Source organism: Drosophila mauritiana, chromosome 3L (assembly GCF_004382145.1).
Source record: "Drosophila mauritiana strain mau12 chromosome 3L, ASM438214v1, whole genome shotgun sequence".
NCBI classification, from domain to species: Eukaryota; Metazoa; Arthropoda; class Insecta; order Diptera; family Drosophilidae; genus Drosophila; species Drosophila mauritiana.
The window spans coordinates 6,805,046-6,830,540 of NC_046669.1; the positions used below are offsets into that span (position 1 = coordinate 6,805,046).

Consider the following 25,495-nt stretch of genomic DNA (forward strand, 5'->3'; position numbering starts at 1 on the left):
GCGGTTTTGCCGGGGAGGTAATTACAAAATATGACCAGCCAGCCAAGTTGGCCAAAAACCGAGGAGGGATGCTCGTGTGCATATAATTTCTGCATTGAGTCAAGTGTGCGACTCGTGTTGCCAATACTGGTGCCCATAATTGCGGGCGGCGCATAAAGTGTCTGCGGTTGGTTTATTTCCACGCACAAGTGTCCGCAGAAGTGGAGGGGAATTGTATACATATATGCGGAATTGCGAATGCAATCCCAAACTGGCCACATTTGTGCATTGATTACGCAGCGAAACGGAAGTGCCGCTTTAATTTCATAATTTTACAGATTCAAACGGATGGCAGCTTATGTTTTTATTGCTTTTTTTACAGACTCCCCACTCTGTTCAAGATGCGTGTGCTACAAGGGGTAATGTTTGCATTGGGCATGATTTGCACGCTCCTGGTTCCAGTGCTCGGATCTTTTGAGCTGGTTGGACAGTCCATTAAAGGTTAGTGCGACTCTTTATTGTCTTATTTGTAATTTGTAACTCAAACTACGAAAATCTATTATTAATATTAAATAAAGATAAATTAAAGATCAAATTTTATACTGCATTGCGATTGCGGAATGGTTAAAAAATATGTAGCATACTTTTGGGCACACACATTGCACTCCAGTGAACATCAAACTGTAACATTTCCATCCTAAGAAATAAGAAAAATCTGTAAAAATACCGGCGATTGCCCTGAAAGTACATTATTTAAAAAAAAGGTGTAGAAAATTCAAAGCCATTAGAAGTTTGCGAACATGTCAATTAAATAGTTTCTGAACTTAGTTCTTTTATATCTAACGCTTGGGGATAAAACCAACAATTTCGTAATAAAGGCAATAACACTACTTGGCGGCTACCATTTCAGATGCCCTGGCCGAATACACGCTGACCGACATCATGAACAACAACCAATTCGCGGGCATCGAGTTCGGTGAGGCGGAGGACGGCTTCCCCGCCTTCCGCTTCCTGCAGACGGCGGACGTGAAGTCGCCGTATCGAATGCTCCTACCGGAGAAGCTCTACGAGTTCGCCATCCTCATCACTTTCCGGCAGAGCTCGCTGAAGGGCGGCTACCTGTTCAGCGTGGTGAATCCGCTGGACACGGTCGTCCAGCTGGGCGTTCACCTCTCGCCCGTCGTGAAGAACAGCTACAATGTATCGCTGGTCTACACGCAGGCGGACCAGAACATCGGCCGCAAGTTGGCCAGCTTCGGCGTGGCTCATGTGCCGGACAAGTGGAACTCGATTGCCCTCCAGGTGCTCAGCGACAAAGTGTCCTTCTATTACGATTGCGAGCTGCGCAACACCACCCTGGTCACCAGGGAGCCCATCGAATTGGTCTTCGATTCGGCGTCCACTCTGTATATTGGTCAAGCGGGCTCGATTATTGGCGGAAAATTCGAGGTAAGTTCTGGCGGCGCCCAATTTGATTATGCCTTTGATCTGCGATCCATTGTAGGGGAATAATTTTCGAAACGCTATCGAGCACCTACAACTTGCCCAATATTCAATTGAAGTGCCATTTTATTACCGTAGGGGTTGAGTTTAGAAATCCATTTTAAGTGGATTTTTAATTAGTGGTCAGAAGCACAATGGTTTATTCTTGGAAATCATTATTTTGTGGAACGAAACATGACCCAATTGTCTAAAGTGTATGCGTAATAATAAAATAATCATAGAAAATTATAACTTATAAGTGATTTATATAACATTGAAGGAACTTAGTTTCTTCTCTACTATTTTTATAAAGAAAGAGGGTGAAAAAGAGAATCGTTCTATGCCATATTATGTTACTTTCAAAAATGTTTCCTTTAGTAAAAAAATCAAATTGTATAAGTTATTTTCTTGCTGTGCAACTCCATTCAGCAATAGCTGAAAGCTTTTCACCACTTAAGACTTGAGTCAGCCCAAAAGTGGCGCCACTTGGCCATCTGGCGGAAAAAGTTGTCAACCTCTCAAAGGCACTCAAAAGCGCTCAAACTTCCCTTGGCGATTCGTATACGCCATGTGGGCTTGAGTATTGCGTATACCCCCCGTTGGCCGGAGAATAACTCACTCGATTCTCGACACTCGATTCTCTCCATGGAGCGAATTCAGCGCTCGTTGAGATTCAGCCACCGAGTGAACAAGTCGCGCTGGCACGAGGAGCAATGTGTTGTCTGTGGCCCGAACAGATTGCTGTGATTTTATGGGCCTCCTTGGGCTGCGAGTGCGTTTACCTTTTCAGTTGCGTTCGCGTTTTCCAGCAGTTCAGATGGCCACGCGGCCGGTTAAAAGATGAGCCTATCGTTGCTGCCGTGCGGTCGGTACTCGTCCTCGTCCACGTCCATATCCACATCCTCGTCGTCTTTGTCGTCTTCGTCCTGCTCGTCTTCGTCCTGGTTTTCGGACGTCGTGAGTGCGGTGGCAGCTGGCACTACTACTACTACCAATACTACTACTGCTACTGCTGCTGTAGCTATTATAGCCCCAAAAACAACTGCAAATGAAGCCCTTGTGCTGGCTTAGCCGCAAAAAATGAAAGTGATTTATATGGCCAAATGAAATATGCTCGCCTAAGTGAACCGACCGGCCCGCAATCGAGTCAATTAAAATTCAATTATGCGACCAAAGATGAAGGAGAGGCCGCGTAAGCGTTTGAAAACCGTTCGACCGCTGAACTCCTGACTGAACCGGAAGTTTAAACTGCCATTGAAGTGTGTTCCCCCAAGCATAATCCTAGCAATCGATCATATCACAAGCGGATAACAGAGTACATATCGTGCAACAAAAACTGGGTTAAGTCCCAGACTTGCGAGACTTATCAACGGCAAGGATATACGCCAGATATCAAAACTGCAATTACTTTTACCCTTGTTCTGCTTGTTATCGTCGTCGTTTCTTGTCTTCGCGTTGCGATTGCCGGTTGTAAAAGTTCAAGAAGTGGCGGTGGCAAACACGAAAATAAACCCAAACACTGTCCAAAACCCCCACCAAAAACTCCACTCAGCGAGCTTGTTCGAATGGAAATCAATCAATTGCACAATGCCAGAATGCAGGCGGTGTGAAAAAGTGAATTAATTGCACAGCACGACGTCAAAGCTAAGAAACATAACGAACAGCAATTTAACCATAAAGAATAAAAATTACAAATAAATGCCCCACATGACACGACTGTCATTTGTAATTACAAATGAGTATGAAAAAAGTGGCATACATAATTTACGATTACAATAAATTTTAAAGTAAAACACACATACCTATAAATACAGCAAAGTATTTGCCATTAAATTATCTGTGATTTTTGTCAACATATTAAATATTTTGCGTGCGCGTGATTAAACCCCATATCCCGTATCCGAATCCGTATCCCATAATTTAAAGTGAATAGTTGTGAATGGTCCCAGTGCGTTCAGCTTGAAGGTAAATATGGCCAGCTGGCCAGATATAGGAGCTACTTCGTACATACAAATGGTTTGGAAAGTCGCCCATCAAAGTGTGCATGGTTCGCGCATAAATTGTGTCAAGCCAGGTCGGGACTGAAAATAAAACCCCTTAGTCCGGCCAGGACTCAAATAGGCAGGATATAGCGCCGCATGGATTGCCCTGGCATGCCTAAATCAATGGCAAACTCATTAGGGCCCGGCGAAAACAGTTTTTGCCCCGACGCGTCACTAACCACTGACAGAGTTGGCCAACTCCCGCGTCATAGCTCCCAACACCCATACCCCACAACTCCCATACTCCACAACTCCCGCACTTTTCCCTTTTTCCCCGCAAGCCAGTGCTCCTGCATATGCATATTAAAGCAGCACGAGGCGTATGCGTAATATGTATGTATACATTTATAATATTGTGGGCTGTCCTGCCTGCCTTTGTCTTCGCCTTCTGCGTCTCGCGTTCTTCGCATATGGCCGAAAGGCAAAGGAAAATACGTTTTATTTATTAAATAAAATAGGGCTGGCAGACGAGGCGCTCTCTCGCTCGATTTTAATAGGCATCGGGCGGTGGATCAAACAAAAAGCTCGTTGGCATAAAGAGCGAAAGTTAACCCTTCAGAAAAGTATGCTAAGCGCACTGAAAAGTATCTCTCTACGGCTCAAACTTTAAAGTCCTTGGCCATTTTGACTGCATTTAATTGCACGAGAGGCACAGCAAAATTTCAATTACAAAACAAACTTTGCTCTGCACATCTTCTTGGGCAAAAGTGATCATAAATATTCATGTAAATCCAACTGGGTGCATGTGGGTCTGTGTGTTTTCAGTGCTAATATGCATTTAAATATCACAGGCTGATTGTTTTTGCTGTTGTTTGCCACATGGACTTGCGTCAGCGTCGCTTTCAGCAATATGTAATTTTGATTTGTAAATTTAACAATTTATCATCATAATAGAATATTAGGATCCATTATGCTGGCACAATTTCAAAATTCAATTCGCAATGTTTATTTACATATTTGGTCAAGTACAGCCATCCATCCACCCACTGCCAATCAATTGTGCTGGAAATTAGTTTTCAACAAACACTCAGGTCCTGTCCATTCTGCACTCCTCGGAAATCGAATTGTTTTTAGTGGTTTGTTAGTTCATAGTGTGCTTTCTATGCGTTGTAAAACTTGGTTCAAAAAATGTTCTCTCTTTTCTCATTTTGAGAAATGTGTGGGCAATACATTACAACTGGAAATGTTGTAATAAATAATTGAAAGCCGGTTGCTTTGATTCCTCGAGCATTATTTTACGACGGCTCTGGTTTTCGATACTCATTTACCGCACATATTTCCGCTTGGTGGACGGCCATGAGAGTTCTTACCCCAAGGCAATAACACATGTACATACCTTTTGTGTTTATGTCCATAAATGGGTTTTTTATTACGTCTAGAGCTGCGGGCCGTTAAAATCGTACATATTCGGTACCTATTTTTTATGAATCTGATGGGGGCTGTTGAGTTCTGGTAACCACATAAAACCCTTACAAAATAATGTGAACCAAACGAACACATCTTCAATGACACAAGGCTACGCAGAAGCAACGACAAACTATTATTATTTTGTAATTTTATAGCTACCCCAAAGGGGCGTTAAGCCAGCGCAACCAAATGGGGCGTCACCAATAAACATAAATTATGCAAATTTTTGACTTAAATTATACGAGCTGATAGAACCGCCCCATATTCCAGCCCATAATTTTTTGGGTTGTTATTAATTAGTCAGAGACTTCATGAGCGCGTTTTAATCATTGGGAACACGCGTCTTAAGGAACCACCATATGATGTGGATATCTTGGATACTTGTTTAGATATATACATATATGTCTATGTGTAGAAGGGAGGAGCTGTCGAGCTTATCGATCAAACGCTTACAAAAGTCACAAAGGCCTGAGGTTAGGCATTAGACATTTCTTGCACTGACGGTTTGTTTTGTACCGCCTTCATATTAAGGATACATGTGTGACACATATCCCACTCCGGGGATTCATTCCTATACCATTTTCCGACCTTGTCACAGATAGCTGCAGACAAAGACGGGCCCACAGAAAAAAGGGAAATTTCTGCGGAAAACGGTGCTTATTAAAAATTACATGTCAAACGGAAAGGCAGCAGAGGAAACCCAAAACTCACACGAGATGACTTTGCACAAAGCTTTTGGATTTCGTTGCTTTGGGGGACGGAAGAACCCTTTTTAAATATGTCGCCCCATTATCTTCATTAGGCGCTAATGTCCGAAAAAGGGTTTCGTTCAAACTATTGCCCTTTGTAACTTTGTTTTTTTTTTTTATCTTTCAGGATTTAACTTTCTGGCTACCATGACAACTTCAAAAGTCGTTACTCATTTTTGTGTACTTAATTTGGTATAAAAGATATGAAATTTCCTTCTTATCGTCCTGCCACCTTTATTTTTTTCTGGCAGCACAAGCTTGCCCCTTTTCATTAAAAGTAAGGCTGAGTGCCAGTGTGTAGGTAATTTCATTAGAAAACTTGAACCGCGCCAAACTTTAAGCTTAAACTCCGTGCCTGTGTGCCTGCAGTCGCAGAGTTTTAATGCTGCGTGAAGAATGCCAAGTTTAGGAGGGGCGGAGTATGGGTGGATCCGATCCAGAGGTGTGGGCCAGTCGCTTGACTTGGCATAAAAAAAGTTTCCTTTTGGGCTTCCACATTTTGGGCGCGCACAAAACTTTGTGTTACGCCGCCGCCGCCGACTCGTTGACTCAATAACTGGTTGGCTTCACTTCCTCCCCGTGCTCCGCAAAAAAGGGAACCGAAGTCGAAGAAGGCCCAAAAGGTGGGCGTGTTAGATGGAGCTGGGGGCGTGGCCGGGTGTTAAAGACTTAAGGTGAGCCCATGGACGCTGCTGGTGGCTCTAGACTGACACGATTATCGTAATTATGCGCTGACTGTAGCATACTTTTGTGAGCCAGCTCTTAGCCCCATAATAAGTTGTTGTTGTGTGAGTGAGTGCGTCTGTGTATGTGTGCATCTCCTGTACGTTTGAGAGTATGTGTGTGTTGGCCCAACTTTTGCCGCAATTATGTAGGTTGGCAGAAGTTGCTGCTTGCTTTTTTTCATTTTATTTTTTTTTTTAATTTTACTTTCCATTTTTTCGGGGGTGCACTGGCTCAAGGACGTAACCACCAGAACCCGCTGCAAAACATTTGGCTTATGCCTTTATGCGGTTGCCAAGAAAAAAAGAAATTACACAAAATGTAGCGAAAGTCGTCGCAAGACATCTTGCGAACATGTGACCAATTTTCGGAGCTTCATTCCTTGCCTTTGACATTGCTATAATTCAATATTTTTTTTTTCGACCAAACTTGTTGGCAGCTTAACTTTTTAAAAAGTTTACTTTAAGTGCTACCTCTGATTTTTTGGGGTTTTCCCGTTTCGATGGTGAATTTTTCGTGGTGAAATACTTTTTTTGATTTTCTTAAAAGTAACCATATATATATAATCTGTATTTTTTCGTTAATGCTCAAATTAGGTAAATGACAAATTGTGCTGTTTAAATCTGTTATTACAGGGTATCAATTGGCCTTTTCGCCGCCAAAGCAGTCATATTTTTCAGCCTCCACCCTTGGCGCCGCAAATCAGTGAGAAAATGCTGACAAGCGACGGGTGGAAGGAAAAAATACGGGAAGCAGAATTAAATAAAACGTATTACATTTGTAGCGTTTACAGGAAGTAAGCGTGGGGGTCGGGGGTCCTTGGCCGAGTGCCTGTTAAGGGGCGTGTGCGTGTGAGGCTGAGTATGAGTATGAGTGTGGGTGAGGGTAAGGGTGTGAGCTCCTTGCCATACATGTGAGAGTGCTTGTGGCATGTGTACAAAAACGCTTTGTGGCAGGGAAAGCACCTTCCTGCTTCCTCACCAACAGAAACATTTTGCGGCGGCAAGGGAAGCTCACAAGGTTAAGACTTGGCCACAAAAGCCATTAGGCATCAGCATCAGCGACAGCAATATCACTAAGCCAAAGTCCAAGCGGGTCAAATACACTTGCCGACATCTCAATAATCAGAGATGGCAAGAGGCTATGTGTACTTAGGAAAACAACAGGGTACAAACCTAATTTTTAGGGTCTCACTTCAGCATAAACCAGTATATGGCTCCCAACGTGGGAACTGTATTGAATAAAAAAGAAATCAAACAGCTTATATTCGAAAATGTAATAATCCCAGGATTAGCTTCCCATCACTGCCGAACCACGAAACTATACTAAAATCGAAGTGGAAGCGAAAACCAAACCATTTGTGTGTGTCGATGGTGGCAAAGCAATATACCCACCCTCAGCTAATTAATATTCCAATTTATGCATTTTCTTTCAGGCAATTCTATTCGTCGCCGGTTGTTTGTTGTTGTTCATTTCGTTTGGCGTTGATTTCTCGTAGTGCTTTAAGTGTTGTATATCGAATCGGTGTTGAATCGGAATCGTGTAAATATCGTACAAAATGGCAATGGTTATATCGACGCGTGCCAAGCTCGTGATTACCGCGCTGATTCTGTTCTTCCTGCTCGGCATCGTCCTCGTAACGGGCTCCACAAAGGGATGGTTCAATCCCAACCGCTACAACGGCGAAAGGGTGGCAGCTAGGATTCAGGTAACTAACTTAAACCCACAAGCCTCGACCGCAACAAGTTTTGCCGGGTTTGCGTTTTTCTGAAACCGAATGGCATTTCAGTCTAATTAAAATGAACTAGCAAATTAATTATAATCATTATCAACACGTGTCTGGCGCACAATTTCTCCTTTTCACATTTTTTGTTTGCCACAACCACTTTACAAGGCTCGCCAAGCATCTAAACATTACGAACTGTGTAATGTGTAATACTAAATGGTAAATGCTAAATGCTTGACATCCTGCCCCTTTTTAAATGCAAACAAATGTCACCGTTGTGTGCTCCTGGACTGGGATTCCTCGTGTAGTGACCAGGTGGGCTTGAAGTCGGGCAGGGGAAGGTTTCGCCTATAGCGCGGCTTATGCGCGTCCAGCACGCACACACCACAACACACACACTATAACACACACACACACATAGATATAGTTGGAACTAACAACCAGCACCCACAACAAGTTAGGGAAACTTTTAAACACACACTCGCACACATCGTCGCAGTCACAGCGAGCGGAGAGCAAATAAAGCATGCCAGGATGTACACAGGAAACGAAGATGGCCATTTGTTTTATAAAGAATTGCGGAGTTCTTGATATTATTTTTATGGTGGTTACTAGAATACTTACTTTTTTAGATCTTAATTGGAGATAGATTTTAAAATAATACCCTAATCATTTTCATTTGAAATGTACATAGTAATAAATCAAACAAGTTGGAAGATTGAATTTATATCGGAGATTGCCTGTATTAGTAGTAAAATGGATAAATTATTTATAAGTATTATTACAAGTAATTAAAAAATCGAAATGAACCTTTGAAATGCAGTAATTACTCGCATTCAATTATTTTCCGTGCAGGTATATGGTACATGCAGTACACGAAAACAAATAAAGTTTATTGTGACAAATGTTTCATGACAACAGCACATTTCGCTCTGGTCGAGCACACCTGCCCCTTCCGCTTGCCACTTTCTCCCCCAGGTGAAAGACCACCTTTGTAGTGGCGAAGCAGAGGAATGAAAGACCATTGCAATTATTAGAGCACATTATAAGCATTTTGTTGCCGACGCTCGGTCACAAGATAAATTGATAAAACTGACACGGGTACGCTCACCTGTACTTCTTGTCCCGTTTAACGAGCTGCGTTTTAAGTTTTTCTCCTGCCCACGTGTCGTATACGCAATGCCAGTTTTTGCGACTACTTGAAAGAATCCATTTGGTGAATGAGTGGTTTGCAGTTTATAATGCCCAATGGTATTTCTTCAAAGTATTTTTACTTTGCTCTTCCATGGACTTACTTTTTCGTATATAGATTTTCTCGAAAGAAGTGTACAAGTAGTTGGCCGACCATCATTTCTCCATTTTGTGGTTGGTAAAATGTAAATATCCTCAGCATTTCGAAAATGTTTATGAATGTAAATATACAAATTTCATTTATGTAACTTGACTAACTGGCTTACCACAAAATATTTTCAGACTTTATGATGACCCAAGGAAATGCAGAGATGTAATGATTTAATCGTATTTAGAAAATAGCAATGCATTTCACAATAATGGAATGTGAGGAAACGCACTTAAACTTAATTAAGTTTCTTCTGTTTTCTAAACATGCAAATGGGACTTTATAGTTTTGTGTAAAATACAATGACTAAAAGTGTGTTTAATTGAAGACGGCTTGCAAAGTGCTAATTTCCCACCCATTTTAAAAAGTTTTTCATAAGATACACAAATGACATACTCAAAAAAGAACAAAAGAGCAAATGGCACCTATTTCCGTGTCGATAGAACCTTTTTGTTCCTGTCAAACGTTCTTTTCCATTGTTACCGCCCCGAAGGACCTTTCCCAAAGGGAGTCAGTCCAGCCAATACAGAGCCACAAAACGAGAAAACTTCGACTAATACCTGCATAATTGTTGTGCTAATTTTGTCAGCACGCCCAGTTAATGTTTCTATTGACACCAAGCACGATGGCGAAGGGGCGGCGACGGGTGGGCGGGGCTGGGCGATGTCCTTTCCCAGAGTTGCACTGCTTTGACATTATTTACGCTTACCTATGGGTTTGGCTCACCCTCACCTCACCTCCCTCTTCACCAAACCCCCTTTCGAGTCTGAAAACAGTGATTAAACTAATTTTATGCAGCAGCGAGGCAGGACGAGGGCGAATACAAGGATACAGGCGAGGATTCGCGGAAAGCGAGGAAATGGCGAGGGGCGAGGCAATAAAAAACCATTTAAAACATTCAAAATGTCGCATGAGAACGGGCGAAGTGAAAGTCGACAAGCGCTAACGACTGGCTTCGATATGGAAAATAGTCGATGGCTCTATTTTGCTATTTTTCCATTACCATCTCTATATGGGAAAAGATAACACCATGAAATTAAAGCAAAAACCACGCTATTTTGTATTAAAAGTCGATTTGGATTGGATCGCTTTCCTGATGATTTCGACTAATTCTGAACAAGAATAATTAAATGGAAAATTGAATTAAAATTCATTAAAACAATCAATATTTTTTGACGCTTTTCATGATTATTTTTCCCAGTGCCTAACCAAATATATGTGCTGAGCGCTAAAATGAAATCAAGCCCAACAACCAAAGAAACAAAGTTTAGCAATAAAAATCTAAAACAAGGAGCGCGAGTTGTAGCCAGGCTGTTAATAAAGCCATTTCTGCATGGGCTGTCTCACCTGGCACCACCCACTAAATGGCACCGAAAGCCACCCACTTTCTCCCAGCACCACCCACTAGCAACCGGCGATGGGTTCATTAGCAGTGACTTACATTACACAAGCTTTCCCGTGTTGTTGTCGCTATTTTCCTAGTTTCCTTGGCGCTGTTAATTACGACCCCACGATAAAAATGGCGGGCAAAAAAAGGGGAAAATCGGTGGGGAATGAAAGGAAAAAACGCCTGGCGCACAATTGGAAATTTATAAAAATTACACGTAGATTGACAGGCAATTTGTCCTTGTTTAATACGAGGTGGTTATCCACTGCCAGCGGTTGTTGGCTTATTGACTGATTTCTCCGAATTCCCGAGGCTTAGACATGTGGCTTTTGGAGGCACGGCGAGGTCTATTAGGTTTCATTAGTGCCTAATTACCCAAAAGCGAAATTAGGCGAAAGCCAATTATAGTTAATGCATTTAGCGATTCCGATTCGTCGAAACTCGTTGGACATTTATGGGCTGACAACCATTGTGTTACACCAGGTATTAGTCGATAATCCTGCTGCGCATTTCCAATTAATAAGGCATATATTATGTGGCATGGTATCCTTGTGGGCATAAAAAAGCCATTCACACCCGCATTCTGACATATTCCGAAAGGAACAACCCATCGACATTTCAGCGGAATGGAAAGAAAGTAGCCAACCATTAACTCACACCCACTATCCGATTCTCGATTGAGCAATAAAAAACTACCGGAAAAGCATTCCCCTAGATTTAGCTAGACAAATACACAGGTACATATATGTGCATTCGTGGCTGGCAATAAATTATAAAAATATCCGAGTGCCTCAGAAGCAGAAGAAAAGTTTCCGGCTAAAACAGAAGCGAAATGCCAGTGGAGAATTCTTGGGAATCGAATCATTGTTTACTAGCAAATAAACCCGAAACTCGGCTGCTGAATTTATTTCAAAATTAAATTCCTTATGCGGAGCCACTGAAAAGGCATTTATAAAATATTTAATTTTCTGCACTAAATATAAGCTAATCCAAAGTCAATGGTCTGAAAACTAGCTTATTTCTCCTACTAAAAGAGAGTTTGAAGTTGACTAAAAGAAACGATTTTCATATTCATGAGTGTCGTGCTCTCAGGCTTTACTTGAGATAAATTCAAATTTAATCCCCACATTCCTGATGTGTATAAATTCCGAAAGGCAAAACATTAAATATTGAGCAACGCTCCGTACATTTGATTTATGAAAACATATTACTCCCGTTGCTATCCTGCAGGGCGGAGAAAAGAAACACAACCGGAGTAAAAATACGGATATTTGTGAAAGCTTCATCCACGGGCTGGGAATATAAGCATATGAAAAACTAGCTTCCGTTACGTTTATGATAATATTTTATTAAAGCGCAGCATGCCACTATAACTACGGGTTAGCAACCAAATGGCAGGAGTTTGAGTTGCACGCACCCAAGGAATCGCATAGAAATCCAAGGCGAACCTGGAGCTCTGGAGCTCGATGACGACGTCGACACGCCCCGCCAAAGAGTTCGTAATAAATTTATTATTGTGCCGCACCAGAAGCCAGAACACAACCGAACCGAACTGAACCGAACCGAACAGAAGTTGCAGGACGATGGCGTAGGTGGTGGTATCTCACTTTTGATGGCATAGATAGCACAAGTTTTAGACCGACTCTTGCGGTTCTGACGCTGCGATAGGCAACGCAAAGTTTTCGCTTCTTGAACTTGTTGCATTGACAACCTGCAACGGAAGTTGCTCCCTTCAGATTGCAACTTCTGCGTGCATATCGCGAATGCTGATAAGCCGCATCCTGTAAATTGAAGATACCTTTCACAAATAATTGGGTTGCGTTTTATGGGTAAACTAACAATTTGATATCTTATTATAAATTTGAAAATACCCCACCATATTTCTCCCATCGAAAATTGTAAAGATAAGAATTCTGAGTGAATATGAATTCCAAAAAAAATGTAGTTTGAAGACAAATATTACACTTCACGCTATAAGTATTGCAAATAGGTAGCTGGAGGGTTGTTTTTCTTCTCAGGAACGGATGCGTCTGCATTTGCATCTCAGTATCTGAGTATCTGAGCGTGCGTCACTATGGCCGCTGCTCAGCAAATTGGATGCAACCCTCGCCGGCGAACTGCAGTTGGCAAGCGTGTTGACAAGCACCACGCACTGTGATGCCCCCGGGGGCGTTGGGGATCTGGCCTGGTACCTCAGATATGGCGGGAGATATGCCCAGGATAAACCATGCCATGCCATGCCATATACCTTTCCACTGCCGCAATATAAATAGCACTGATTTGCGCTAACAAATGCGGAGCGGTGGCTGTCGCTATCTGCTATCTGCGACTTGCTGGCAGCCCGAAAGTTAAGCCAACCAACCATACAACCCATTTGTTTATTATGAAAATACGGGCTGCTCGGTCTCGTGAGTGGAGGAGCTCCGTATACCGTATCGCTTTCTCCGGCCCTCTGAGCCTGTATCTGTGCCTGTGCATCTGTGTGCGTGCTCGGCGTGATAGTGTGAGTGGATTGCCGTCTGTGTGCGAGTGCTGCCCACAAAAACCTTAAACTGATGACACACTTCACATGGAGGTTTCTGCCTCTGGCTATGGTTCTGGCTCTTTTTTGGTCGTTGCCGTGTGCCCGTTCATAGAACTTACACGGAGAAAGGCAACTACAACTTGCAAGATTTTAATAAAAATCAGTAAAAAGCAAGGGTTTATCAATCTGTAAGTTGCTTTAATAGTTAGTCCTTCGCATACTAACTTCCTTTATATCCATATAACTCTAAAGAGCGACAGCTCATAAATTTCTGAAATATCCATATTTCAAATTCTTTCAATGTCATCATTGCGATGTAAACGGCGAATAAACCATTAACCACTTAGCACCCAAATATTTGTACGAATTTCGCTCAGTGCAGCTCGTAGCCGGCTTTCGGTGCTGCATTTCCGCTTGAATGGCGTCTGTGCTCGGAGCAACTAACAGCCCATTGACAAGGGGCCGTGGGTGGGTGGCTGGAGGGTCGTAGGGCTGTTTCAGTGGGTGGTGCGGAGGGGCAAGTGTGTCATCACACACGACCACGTAACTGAAAGGCATACTTACCGTTTTAAAACTGTGCGCTCTGTACATGGCACACTACTATATTGACTTTGAAGCATAAAAAGCTTTCCCAGATACTCCAATACACTGGAGGCGAACTCTTTATTACCGCCCATATGCCGGAGTCATGTTTCTGTGTTCTGTAGCTGCTAGTGTGGGTATTGTACAATGAAAACCGTTGGAAGCCATGCCTTGGGAATAGACGGAGAGATGACTTCCTGATCGATCTGGCTTAAGTCCGGGCCTTATCAGCATTGGTTCCCGTGGCAAGCGGTCCTTGGGGTTTTGCCAACATATCTAATGGTTCGAATTCATCCTCCTCTTCGCACTCCAAGTGGGCATCGAAAAGGGCACAGAAGTCCCTTATGTAGTTCCTAAGACTTGCAATTCGCGACTGCAATTGCACAAAGGTGCGTTCATCGAAGACTTTCACCTTGATTCTATCGCCAGTATCTTTAGTTATTGAAGCCAGATCGTATAGGTCCCTTCGCTCGTCGAGATTCTTGCTGCACAGGCGGCTGAGGTGCGTTACAAAGTCCTCCAAGTCCTCTATAAGTTCCACTACTAAGAAATAGTTTTTGGTCTTATTTGGAACAGATATAGGCTTTGCAACGGAATAGGCATAATCGAACTTTTCACCAATGGCCTTAAGATCACCCGGTAATCCCTTCAGAGCATCCTGAGTGCAGACTAAAAAACCCTATAGTATTATTTATTAATATTATTTTGTTTCTTTAATAACTGTTGCTTACATTCATATCTGTGAAGGCTCGCCAGTCTGCTGATAATAGCTCATAATCTGGCCACCAGTCGTCATTTTCATCTTGAAACTCATCTCGAGTGGAAGCTATCATGCGAGTCTTCAGTATCTGAAGTAGTTGGCCCAGTCGTGGTTTCATCAGCTCCATGATCAGGTTTCGTAACTCTTCAATCTCTTTGCTTCCTTTAGAATCTTTGGGAGCTTCCTTCAATAGCTTATTTAAGACTTTAGCAGACTCCATGCTGGAAAAAAATATAATTTGGGAAGTTGAAGCTGCGAGTTTGATTAATAATATTGCTGTATTAGCACCAAAATGTTTGTTTTGAAGTAGATTTCAGAAATCGCCTGGCCTCCTGAATTTTCACCATCCACTTCAGGACCAGTTTTGCATATCCTTTTTATATACATACATACATACAAAATGGTGCATATTTTGCCGTCGCTGCAGCTGCCTCAGGACAACGGCTTACGCTGCGTATACGCAACGTTGACACAGTCTGTTTGCTTTTGGGTTTATAAAACTGTCCAAATCAACATACAAACCAACACACTGGAACATAAACACAGAAAAATCTTCAACTTTCTCATAACATGTTGGTTTTTTCACATGTTATACTTGATGTTTTGTTTTTATTTGAGAGGTTTTCTCGTTTTAAACTAATTGTAGTCGGCACTTTTGACCCACAATAAAATGCAATTTTAACCCTTTTACTTTTTGTATTGTGGCTTGGGGTCAGAACAGCATAAATATAAAGGTGCAAATATAGAAATAAATTCATTGAGCAGAAAAGTGCCACAAGAACCTAAATAAACAAAGTGTAACAACATCTTAGCACATTTATTAGACAAAATATGTAGCAAGGCATGGTTTAAATTTTTTTGGGTGGGATTTTTTTTGTGCCCAGAAACAAATGAGTTAATCTTGTGATTAATAAGTAAATAAATAAAGTTGAGTTTTCGGAGGAAGTATACCTTATTTTTAAATTTATTATACAAACTGGAGCATTTTTGTATAAAATCCTATTTTTCCTTTTTTATAAGCTCGAAAGCTTCTCCGCTGAGTTCTTCTTCTGCTGCAGTTGATACATATGTATTCAGTTCTGTATATATATATATATGTGCGTATATATATGAAGCTTATACTCCGCAGGATAAACAGTCGGTCAGAAAGGAACTGTGACAGTCGGAGAGGCGGAAGGACAAAGAGACTGAAGGACCAACAGACAGACGCTTCTGCAAAAACGTTGGCGCAAAAACTTTTCGAGATTTGTGTCAGCTCGTTTGAGAATTAGTCGTAGGTTTTTAGCAAAATTAAAAAAAATCTGTCACTATGCGGTTGGCATTTGCCGTCTCATTGTTTTTCGGTCCCCTAACAGGGCCCTTGATCCCCCAGCTACCCCATTTCCACCCACTTTTCCAGTTTCAGTACCATTTCCACTTCCCCAGCTCGGGCTCCTTTTCATATTCGGCTTGTGTTTCCCTTTCTGCTTCTCTGCCACTATTTAGACAGTCACTTCTGCTCGTTGCACATGGACACTGCTAAATATACACATTAAAAATAATGTTACACAAATATAGAACCTCTTATAAGAAACGATGGCTTAGGAGCAAGTTAGGAATTTCTAAAAATATGCAGCCTATTATGAAATAGGTGCTAATATTCTTATGGCCATGTTTAAACTTTCGTTTTGATTATAAAAATATTTAAAATTATGTGTTTGAAGTATATTAAATACAGAGGTGCCCCACAGAATCAAAACATGCGTATGTGCTCGAGGTTGCATATATATATGTACAAGTTTTGCGTTATGTGCTCTCTGCGCTTTGATGCGACCGTGCCTTAAATAATTTATGTGCCGCAAAATGTGCAAAGTAATTTATTCTGATTATATGCAAAACAAGAACCGGCGCAAAAATGAAAATGGGCATCAAATAAAATGCGAAACGGCCGTCGAGTGTCAAAAAAAGGAGCTCTGGAGTCAAGTGCAGAGTAAAGAGAATTAAGTCCTGCACCTGGGCAGCCTTATTTTCGTATTTCCAGAAGAATCCCGCCTCTTGAAAGGGCCGTAAAAATTTATGTTGCTATAATTTAGCTTTAAAATCGCACCAAACCTCAGCCCAGCTCATCCGAAAAGTGAGAAGTGGCAACCAAAGGGGCGGGGCACGCATTTAAACGGAAATAAAATAAAATTACAAAAAGTGCGCAACTTTCTGACGTTGCGATTGTTATCCTCGTTGCTCCAGTGTTTTCCTTTTCAGATTATTTTTTGGACGTTTTTCTTTGCGTTTTTTGGACTTTTACCAAGGGCCGAAACGGCTGTCAGAAAGTGATTTAGAAACTATGCTATGACCCGGGTACCTTGGCCAGGTCGAGAACCGAGTTCTCCGAGCTCCCAGTTTGGAGTTCCGAGTTCAGGATTGGCATTTGTTTGTTGTCGGCTGTCGGCCGCCTGTCGTCGTTGGCCATAAAGTTGAATTTGAATTTAGCATTTTTGTTATTCGGCTATTGGCATTACCATTTTGTGTGCGCCACTTGAAAATGCCTTGAAAACGAATTGAAATCGAATTGTTTGCACATTACTGCGGTTAGATAATTGATGCCACATTCCAGTTGAAATTGCGTTAGGTCGACGGTGAGTCAAGTGGCAAATACGCATAACTCATATAGTTTTTGCCACTTAAAAGCCACGGGCAAATATGCTGAAAATGTCAAAACGTCGCTTACATATTTAATGCGCTCTAACAGGCTTAATCAACATTACAAAGTAATTAGAGTTAATTCTTTTGTACTTGAGCGAGCAGAGACACCTGGCACAGTCAGGTAGTCAGGTAGTGCTTACGCATGTAGCCGGTGACACAGCGAGATTCAAGGTGAGAATGAAACTGAATCTGGAAGATGGAAGCTGATGAGGATGAAAATGATAATGAAAATTACGATGAGGACCGTGAGGGGGTTGGCGATGGTGGTTGGGATGAGGATGAGACCCGTATCTGTAAACTGTTGCGCGGCAATTTGCATGGTTAATTATCTATTAACTTGAGCATAACTCTTTCGCTGGGTGCGAGTGCAGAATCCGCAGGATCCAGAACCGCCAACAAATGCACACACACACAGACCCACAGATACAAATACCAAGACAAGCGGGTGAATTAGGTGCCTCCAACGAAAATATATACATCCGTTTCCGCTCTTGTCGTGGCAGTGGCTGCCATTGTCATTATATAAGAGGTAAAGCGAACTGTGAAAAATTCAAATTGTTCAGAATACAGGTGGACTTTTTAATACCCTTGTTAACTGTATGGGAATTCCAATGCTTCAATGCAAAATATGTGATTATGTCACCTGATTCAGCAATTGCGATAAAAAGTTATTTGGAGTTGAATGGAATATCTTTAATACTAATTACTTTTAAGTAAGAAATCATCTGAGTTTTGAATAGTTCATATACCTTACTATAAGTTTCACAACTATAGAGTACAGGAGCAGCGTCAGCGGAAACAAGTTTATGGTAATCTTAATGCCTAAAGCTTTCCTTTGTTTTGATGCCGCTGCATGCCGTAAATTTCACTTATTAAATATTTGTGCTTAATTAAGAATTTAACTCTCACAACAAGCGAAATGTTGGGAGGTAAGTGACGGCAGTACAAGATTTTTAATGGCATTGGGAGCATTGTTCAAACTGGGCCTTAAGTTTTATAATGCATAATTAAGGTCAGGGTGTGCTGAGTTACGACCTTCTTTAAGAGCTTGACACACTTTTATAGGGCGAAGGAGTGATTTAAATATATTAAAATACCAAATAATGGATAAGCAAATGACATATAAGCCATAAAATAAGGTAAATCAATATAGTAAAGCAATACACAAGTGTCAATATCTATATACTATAGTTCCAATAAATATCAATCGAACAAAGTCATTTCACAAGTTTCCTATTCATACAATTGGAGGATTACTGCCTGCCTATGGATTTCGAGTCGAATGTGAATCCATTTTCGGTTAATTTTTAAGAGCCCCAATCGATGTCCATTATTGACACATTTTTGACAAATTGCCAGATAGCCGCAGAGTTGGATTTGCGGAGTCCTTTTCCTTGTCCTGCAGCTCGCAACTGAAACGTGTCTCGCATTTTTGAGGAGGCCGGTCTACCTTTCTGGTTTTTCGTGGTAATGGCAAATGGAAAAGGGTCAACGATTTGCGTATTATTTGCTTTATTTTCAATACGCAGAACGAACCCTTGTCAGGAGCAAAAGAGAGAGAGAGAAAAAAATAGCAAAAAGGACTCATTTCTAGGCAATGGATGCCTCGCTGCTGCGCAAATATTACCACACTTTCCGCCTCCGCTCCTCCCACTCACTTTTTGCTGGCCTGTTGTGTCCTTGCCCCGCTTCTTTCGCATTTCAGTTCATTTCTGGCCTTAATTATGTGCGGCACAGAGCAAACAACAAATGCACAAGCAGCGCATATGTGCACATGCACTTTCAGCCCAGTTAATTGCTCACGGCACACTCGGAGCACTCTGCGCCACTTGACCGACCTGCCGAGACGTCCTGCGAAAGTCAGCCATTTGTCCTGCCACCTCCTCGTTCCGCTCAACCACCGTTGCTCTCCGCCTGACACTATTTAAACTAAATGCCCGCCTTAAAATCACATTCTACCAGGATGTCCAGGACACCGAAAATGTTTCTTTTGCCTGCGGCCAGCTTTTCGTTATTTAAAACGGCCTTTGTCTGCGCTTGACCCTCTGTCAGAACGCCTGTTGTCGTGCGGCTTCGCCATTCTTGCCTACACTGGAAAAAATAACGAACTTAAACTGATGAGCTCTGCTATACAAGCTGAATTTGAGCAATTTTATTCCTTAGCTGCTGGTCAGCTTAGTCTACAAGTTTTAAGAAGTTCCACAATTTATGTGAAATTTAAACTGAATTCGTTGTTATATAATTCTTTAAGATAACTATTTTATTTCTAATTTAATTTTATTTTAATTTTGCCTTTATTGTATTCTTCATTATTATTCCATTCAACTTTGCTTAATTGCGGTTCTTTTTGACCAGCCGCATTGACACATTTCCATTTGGGTATATAACTTATATATTTTTTTTTCTCCGTACACCCATTTACCTACGCTTTTTCGTTGGCCAGTTGCCTTTGCAACTGCTTGTTGCCATGCACAATATTGCGGAGGCGACCGGCTTTGATGTCCGCTTATCAGTTCATCGCCCTGAATTTTCTGTCGTACTCAAGGAGCGGTCGAAAAGGGTTCTCGGAGCCGTCGAGGTTAAGCCTTTTTTGCGATGCCCACAGATAGTTTTTCTTTGCCAGATCCGCATCGAAACGAGGGATAAGTCGGACTGTGAAAGCTTAAACTTGGCTAAGCAAATGTACACGTAATAATATGACCACAGTAATTATTATTCTAACCAAATGTGTGATGGTCTTTAAATTAGGAAACTTTACAAACCCAGAAATGTGATACAGAAAGCACATTCTCGTATCCTTTGTTTGGCCACTGCACAATGGTAGAGCTGTCAATTTACTTAGTCCCAAAAATGCAGGTAATAATGAGAGTCAAGCCAGCGGGAGCAAAAATCATCCAAAATGGCGACGTCGACTCATGCCCAAAAAATGCCACTTCCTGCGGCTTAATTTCCGTTTCAAGTGAATTTCCTTGCCGCTAATTTTGTTGCACACACACACACATTCAGCCGAAAAGCACGTGCTCCTGTGGAAACTGGGCCACACGGACAGAACGGCGGACGGACAGAAAATACGGACGGACACGGATCCCGGACACAAGCACGGACATTGCTTTCATGCTCCGACTCTCCAGCCAGTGATTTTCGCCGGCTTGCCATTTGTTTAGCGCATAGTTTTCTTGAACCAAAACAAAGCCAAGCCAGAAACAAAGCGAAAACTTTAATATCCGCACTCAATGGCACAACAGCAACAAGCTACATGGCGAACAATGCTCACTTCAATGTCTATTGATGGGCCACGTGTGTGTTACAGCGCGCACACACACCCCCTCCCTGACTTCCCTCGGTTCCCTGGAATATCCTCCATGAAAACATCTCGTTGTCATTGACCAAAGTTTGGTGTCGTTTATACTTGAGAATTTGATCATAATATTAGGTTGTTTCGATTTTTCCAATAAAAAATAAAGATTCACGAGCTTTATAAAATCAAAATATTACATAATACTATGTATAAATACATATTTCAAAACAAATTCTATAATATAAGAACGAGGAATCCCATCCCAAGGAACTACTTGTTTTCTTCCCCCATAAACCCGAGATCCAAAAGCCAGATTGTGAGTCAGCCGCAGACTCGGCGCATATTAAGCCATTGTGAGCCGTGCCAGGACGCTTTTAACCCGAAACTCAACGAGTTAGCGTCTCAGACAAAACTTTTTTAACTGAGCGGCAGGATAAAAGCTGCACGGCCATTACTATCATTCACAGGACGATGCAGCAGTAGCAGCCATTATGGTGGCTTAGTCCTGGGATACCCGGTTCTGGTCCTGAGTCCTGCTGCGCCTGTTTCTGCTCCTGAAACTGGTGTCCTGGGCCAGAATGTTTGCTGCCGTTTTTATTTGCAGTGCTTGAGTTTATGGGCAAATGTGCATTGAGCATTTGTGTGTCTCTATCTGTGGAGGTGAGTGTGTGCAGCAGCAGCAGCGAGGTCCAGGGACTAAGGACTCAGGACTCAGGACTCAGGACTCAGGACTCTGGTCTCAGGACCCGGCAGCATATTGTTTGTGGTCCATTGTCTTCATAGGCCCATTCCGTATTCCATACTCCGCATTTGGTAGTTAGTTACTGCGGCCAGCACTTCGACTGACTGCTCGCAAGTGGTTATTTATCCTGGCCCGCCTTTCTAATGGCTAATGTGAAATATGCATGCTTAATTGTAATTCTAAATCCGAAACCACGGCACACATTAGTTATCCGGCCGGCCGGCAGTCACTGTTGCACATTAACATCAATAATAAATTTCGATTTGCGGCAATTACAAATGGGGCTCTGGTACTGGAAATACTTTGCAGATGTACGGGCATATGTATATATACAAATTGATTGATTTATTATGTATTGGTTTGTGGGCACTCATTGTGCGTTTGGTTCGATGAAAAGCGTTTCGAAAATTATTCCACTCGCAGTGTGCATATATGTGCATAAAATATGTGATTATTCCTAACACAAACGTTACTATTTAACCCAGGGCTATTTAGAAAAAATCAATGTCTATGGTAATCCCGATGCCATAAATGTCACATGCATGCCGCCCCCAAAGGCAACGATTGCTCCCACCACGGCGGTAAGTCATCATCATGGAGGTCACCACTAAACCAGACCAACAGAATGCATTGGTTGGCATTTAAATTAATTAATGAATAGCCGGGCAAATCATCTTACTGATAAATTACATTAAAATTGCATTATGTTCGCATAAGTGAGGGAATATTTGCATTGGGATTTGCGTTCATTTATTGAGACTACCAACTAATGCTGCAAATAACATGTAATCGGATACACTTATGTATGTGATGATGTATTTTTAATCCACGTGCTGTAAAGTTATATTTGTGAATTAAAGAGCTCAATGCGGCTAATCGCGTTGGTTACCAGCTGCAAATTTGAAATTCAATTTAGCACAAAAATGTCTAAGCCAGTTCTATGAAATATTTGCAAATCCTTTTACACATATTAGTTACTTACCACATTTAATTAACTACATGAATTCAAACTTATTGGTTATTTATTCATTATATTTTGTTTTCATTTTCTTTTGTAACAATACCTTGATTTCATTTGTTGTGTCTTAAAGTTTGGCATTATATTTTATTTATTTTTTTTAAGGATGAGGGTTCTATACTTTATGAAGGATCTGGAGAGGTATGTTGATTTCCAAATTATTATTCTTTAACCCTTTGATTTCCTTATTATTTGATCTGTTTCCCTTTCCACCTTTTCATATTTTTGGCCACAAGAATATTCTTTTCGAGGATTCAACGGAAGCGAATATTTTAAGTGATGATTTTTGGGATACAGGCGATGAGGTTAGTCCGGCAGTGCTGTTGGTAAAAGTGTATAAAATTAAGTAAATTAATTGGCGGTGCATTAAACAAGGGCAAATGGGTTTGCGCTGCCATTATGGCGCTACTGCTATTGACAGTGCTCTTGAAGTGCTGTATAAATGGTTATATTGGTCAGCCGTGTGGCTGCGCTTTGCATAATTAAATATTTACTTTCAGTTATAAGTTAATGTCGGGAAAATCGATGAAAATTGACAGCGGTTTGCACTCTAGTCCTAATGAATTTTCTCCTCTCCCCTTCCGCAGGCGACAGACATCTTCGACGCCAGTGGAATGCAGCCCCCGGGACAGACGCAGTACACGCACGAGAGACGTAAGTGCATCCCCGCCGGAATCCATTCCACTCCGGCTAATGTGTCCCACTGTACATGTGTCCAATGCTAATGCAATGGTTTTCATCACTTGTTTTTCTTTCCATCCCATTTCCACATCCGTTTCGGCAGCGTATCGCGGCATCAAGGGCGAGAAGGGAGAGCGGGGGCCCAAGGGCGACAGCATTCGCGGTCCGCCGGGACCGCCGGGTCCGCCAGGGCCCAAAGGCGAAACGGCCCCCTATCCGCCCTTTGTGGAGACGACGAGTGCGGGGGCTGTGAGTATTGCAAATAGAAACTTATTTGCCGCTGGCATCTGCACAGAAAAAAAGTTACAAATTCAACTTCAAAGACATCAGAACACATACCACTTACCATTTCAAAATAAACTGAAAAAATATTTAAAATTTTGTAAATACATACATTCACATCCACTTATTTTTTTTATAAAGGAAACTAGAGTTGTGTAATTTTTTTCTCTGTGCCGTTGTGGTGGGCAACACGAAATTGCCTGCCTGCCATAACGATGTGCCGCGGTAATGTGATCCGATCCACAGCCAGGTGCTAAGTTTTGTATTCCATTTCCCTTCGCAGAAATACACTGGCGAGTGTACATGTAATGCGTCTGATATCCTAGAGGCCATCAAGGACAATGAGTCGTTGCGGGAATCGTTGCGAGGAGCACCGGGCACGCCGGGCAAGGATGGAAAGCCAGGTACCCCTGGACACACCGTAAGTACCAGTCCATGTCCTTTCACAGGATTTTCTCTATCCATTTTCTTACTTTAACGAAGGATATTTAAGTATGGCAAGATGTATATATTACAAAGGAAGTTCGACAAAGTTCATATTTCTGTGTACTGATAGATTGAGGGAGTAATATGTCATATATACTAATATAATAAAGTTAGATGCATAGATATATACAATGCAAGAAGAATGACATATTTTAAGATGACCAAATAATAGTTGTCTTATGATACCTGTTTATAGCAAGACTAGGGATTAATTCCTATCATCAACATTTTATTGGATGTCTTAGTGAAGGTCTGTAGATAAGTCGGTGCTTTACGCTTGAGTACTATGTATATAATCGAACTGGAAGGTATTTGAGCTAAACTTTCTTTCATGTTTTTCTTCCGTTCGTTGGGCTTATCTGTGTGTACGGCAATTTCAAGTTACAACGGGTTGGCAAAAAGGCAATATTTGACATGAATCTAACACATTTTCAATTTCATTACACACATCGTCTAATCTCCAAGAGTGAGTGGATTGAAGCAGGATGGACTGGGGAATTGGCAAAAGGAGGGAGGGCAATTTCAGAAGGGGCTGCATGTTTTCCTATGTCAAACATCATAATTTGCACTGTGCACCATGTGTGTGTGTGTGTGAGAGAGAGAGTGTGCGTATGGATGTGCGTGTAACCGGAAATGGAAAAAACGTTAACGTGCACACACACCCATACACACCCAGACGAACACTTAGAATCGCGTGGAAGATGAGAAAAAGGAGAAAATGGGACCGAATCGTAACGAAAAATTTCTTTATGCGCCAGCTCACGCTTAAACACTTATCCACTCTCCGGGTGCTACTCGTTATATTATCTCATCAACTGGGAACGTCTTTGGCAACCATAAGAGTTCACAGTGGATACACAAAGGACATGTTTCCCTGTATGTGTGTGCTGAACTACACTTGACTATGTACTTGCCATTTACTTCATGCGAGTGCGCCTGTGTGTGTGTGTGAGTGCGGGTCAAAGGCAAAGTCCACAATGTAACATGCTCTCCTCTTAACTCACTTAAGTTCTTATCACGCAACAGGGCCAAAAACAACTTTGAGCAGCTAACCGAAAATATAGAATAACTTTGAATGCATGTCCATTACTTCGGTCGGAATTATTCAAAAAGCGAAAGCAGGCCAAAGACATTCACTACTAAAGCCCATCTCCGTCTCCATTCAATCTGGCATTATCTGGGGCACTTTAGCAACCTGTGGAACGCAGCCTCTTCAATGCGATGCAATACATCAAAAGGAAAGCGGTATGCTCAGCATTCTGCGGTCCATTGCCAGAAGCTAAATATGCCAGCTCAAACCCCGAACCCCCCTTTTTACTCGCACCGAAAAACCCACTGACCCACCCAAAATGCCACCCCAAAATCCTTAAGCCCAACCCACTCAAAAAGGCTTTTGGCCGGGCACGGTGAAATATGGCAAGCTGGCGCGCATACCGGAAATTCCAGCGACAACTTTGTTGCCCCACTGCTAATCCCTTAACTAATAGCAATTAATTTAAAGGACGACGATAAGCAACAGCTACACAGGCCAACATAGAAACAAGAACAAGAAGCAGAACATGGCACGCAAATGGCTCACAGCGTGACCATTTTGCATAAGATTAAGAAC

At 41.9% G+C, this 25,495-nt stretch overlaps 2 protein-coding genes across 19 annotated transcripts in view; one reads left to right on the forward strand and one right to left on the reverse strand.

Moving 5' to 3' along the window:
* Positions 1-25,495, forward strand: part of LOC117139504 (collagen alpha-1(XVIII) chain) — a 54,250-nt gene that overhangs the window by 12,897 nt on the left and 15,858 nt on the right. For 12 of the 18 annotated variants that reach the window (XM_033301835.1, XM_033301838.1, XM_033301841.1 and 9 more), the window contains exons 3-10: positions 362-480; positions 890-1,428; positions 21,905-22,000; positions 22,543-22,578; positions 22,674-22,742; positions 23,025-23,091; positions 23,222-23,367; positions 23,684-23,821. In XM_033301835.1, the coding sequence (XP_033157726.1) occupies positions 381-480; positions 890-1,428; positions 21,905-22,000; positions 22,543-22,578; positions 22,674-22,742; positions 23,025-23,091; positions 23,222-23,367; positions 23,684-23,821 (1,191 nt within the window). In that variant the 5' untranslated portion in view covers positions 362-380. Of the gene's footprint in view, positions 1-361; positions 481-889; positions 1,429-2,250; positions 3,427-7,817; positions 8,091-21,904; positions 22,001-22,542; positions 22,579-22,673; positions 22,743-23,024; positions 23,092-23,221; positions 23,368-23,683; positions 23,822-25,495 lie in introns of those variants that run through there. The other 6 variants (XM_033301852.1, XM_033301853.1, XM_033301854.1 and 3 more) reach the window with 3 other exon arrangements.
* LOC117139505 lies at positions 13,986-15,004 on the reverse strand. Its single transcript, XM_033301855.1, has 2 exons — positions 14,672-15,004; positions 13,986-14,619 (listed from the first exon to the last, which is right to left on the reverse strand). The coding sequence occupies exons 1-2, from the start codon at positions 14,918-14,920 to the stop codon at positions 14,152-14,154; spliced, it is 717 nt and encodes a 238-aa protein (XP_033157746.1). The 5' UTR covers positions 14,921-15,004; the 3' UTR covers positions 13,986-14,151.

Bases quoted from the DNA above. Each gene is read 5' to 3' on its own strand.
- LOC117139505 (XM_033301855.1), bottom strand. From the start codon at position 14,920: ATGGAGTCTGCTAAAGTCTTAAATAAGCTATTGAAGGAAGCTCCCAAA. The intron at 14,620-14,671 runs GTAAGCAACAGT...ATAATACTATAG, and splicing joins GAGCCTTCACAGATATGAAT to GGTTTTTTAGTCTGCACTCA.